The 1,662-nt window shown below is 43.1% G+C and overlaps 1 protein-coding gene across 1 annotated transcript; it reads left to right on the plus strand.

Annotated features, from left to right (window-relative positions):
* On the plus strand, positions 1-1,655 carry CSUI_009391 (uncharacterized protein; the record flags this gene model as incomplete). Its single annotated transcript, XM_068069507.1, has 1 exon — positions 1-1,655. A coding segment is annotated over exon 1 (717 nt), but the record flags the coding sequence as incomplete, so codon positions are not given.
* Between the last annotated feature and the right edge of the window lie 7 nt (positions 1,656-1,662).

Consider the following 1,662-nt stretch of genomic DNA (forward strand, 5'->3'; position numbering starts at 1 on the left):
GGATTTCCTTCTTTCATATCTGCGTTCTTTTTCTTTTCTTTACGTCTTGGGGAGAATCGATCCATCAGTCGATGGCTGTTTCGTGGATCGATGGGTCAATTGTCTGTCTCTACCGTGTTTGAGGGAGATAGAGATGCATCCAACAAGATGAAAGAAAAGAAGGCTCTACCTTAAGCCCTGCTGTCTAGTCGCTCTAGGAAGGAGTGTCTTCTTCTTCTCTTTTCTTCTTCTTCTTTTCCTTCTCTTGCTTCTTCTCTCCTGTCCTTCTTCTTCTTCTTCAGTCTACACTCCCCCGTACAGTCAGTCGATTTCTTCATCTTTTCTGCTTTTCTAGATCTCTTCCTCTCGTGTTTCTTCTCTTTCTCTTCTTGTCTTCCTTTTCTCCGAGAGGTTCTCTCCTCTCCGGACTTCTTGCTCTTCTTAGACATGAAGAAGAGAAGACTGCTTTTTGTCTTTTCTTTTCTTTCTCTATGACTCGAAGAGATTCGTAGCGACTCAAAGCTGGACGAAGAAAAAGACCCCATCACTCCTCTTCTCTTCCACCGTGCCTTCTCTCGGCTCTTCTCTTTCTCGTCTTCTCTCGGCTTCTTTTCTTTCTTTCTTTCTCTTTTTCTCTTGATCCTCTTATCTCGCCAAGAAGGGTGCAAAACGAAGAAGCAGAAGAAGCAGAGAGAGGTGGATCTCTGTCCGTGGAATCTTCTCCCTGAAGATCTCTCCTTCTCTTCTTAAGAAGACAGAGAGCAAGAAGCTGGAGATACAACAGATAGACCTCTCAAAGAGAAGAGAAAAGAAGAAGAAGACTCCGTGAGATAGGGGAGAGAAGAAAAAGAAGAAGTTTTATCTTCATCGACTTACTTCATTCTTTGGAGGAGGAGAAGAAGAAGAGACAGGGAGCGAAGAAGAAAAAGAAGAAAGGAAAAGGATCAAGATACAAGAAGATGAAGAAGATGAAGAGAAAGGCGCGAATAAAGAGAGATACTCTTGCTCATGTTGACGATGACGTTGCCGGTAGTGAGGTGTATAAGAGGGGGAGAACGAGAATCGATTGTCCCTCGACAGGGAGAGAGAGGAAGAGGGACAATCGATTCTGTAGAGATGCACCTCTCTATCCATTTCGAGACAAGAAGGAAAAGACGGAAAGCGAAAGTTTTCTTGAAGAGAAAGGAACTAAAAAGGAAGAAGAAAAAGAAGACAATGAAGATGAAAGAAGAATAAGTAAACCTCGATGCGAAGAAGAAGAAGAAAGTGTGAAGAAAAGAGGAGAAGAACACTTCAGAGGACTCGCTGTATCTTGTATAAGTGATCAAGAGAAGCTCGTTTCCTCTTCTCCTTCTCTTTGGTCTCCTCTCTGTCTTTCCTCTTGTTCTCTTGAATCTTCTCTCTTGCATCATGACCCTTCTCTATTTTCTTCTCCTCGTTCAGAGCTCTCTTTCGATGGCTGCATGAAAGAAAGAAGAAAAGGAGAAGAAGAGGAAAGTAAGGAAGGAAGCGGGTCGCTGAAGAGAAGAAAAGATCAGGAGGGAGTTTGTCTCCCTTTCTTCCCGTCTCTCTTCTCGAGGTCTAGTCAATCTCCCGATGCTTCCTTTATAGCTCATGAGAAAGGCAAGAAGAAGGAAAAGGAAGAGATAGAAGAAGAATCAGACGAAGAAGAAGAAGAGAAGA

Source organism: Cystoisospora suis (assembly GCF_002600585.1).
Source record: "Cystoisospora suis strain Wien I chromosome Unknown contig_5596, whole genome shotgun sequence".
Taxonomy (NCBI): domain Eukaryota; phylum Apicomplexa; class Conoidasida; order Eucoccidiorida; family Sarcocystidae; genus Cystoisospora; species Cystoisospora suis.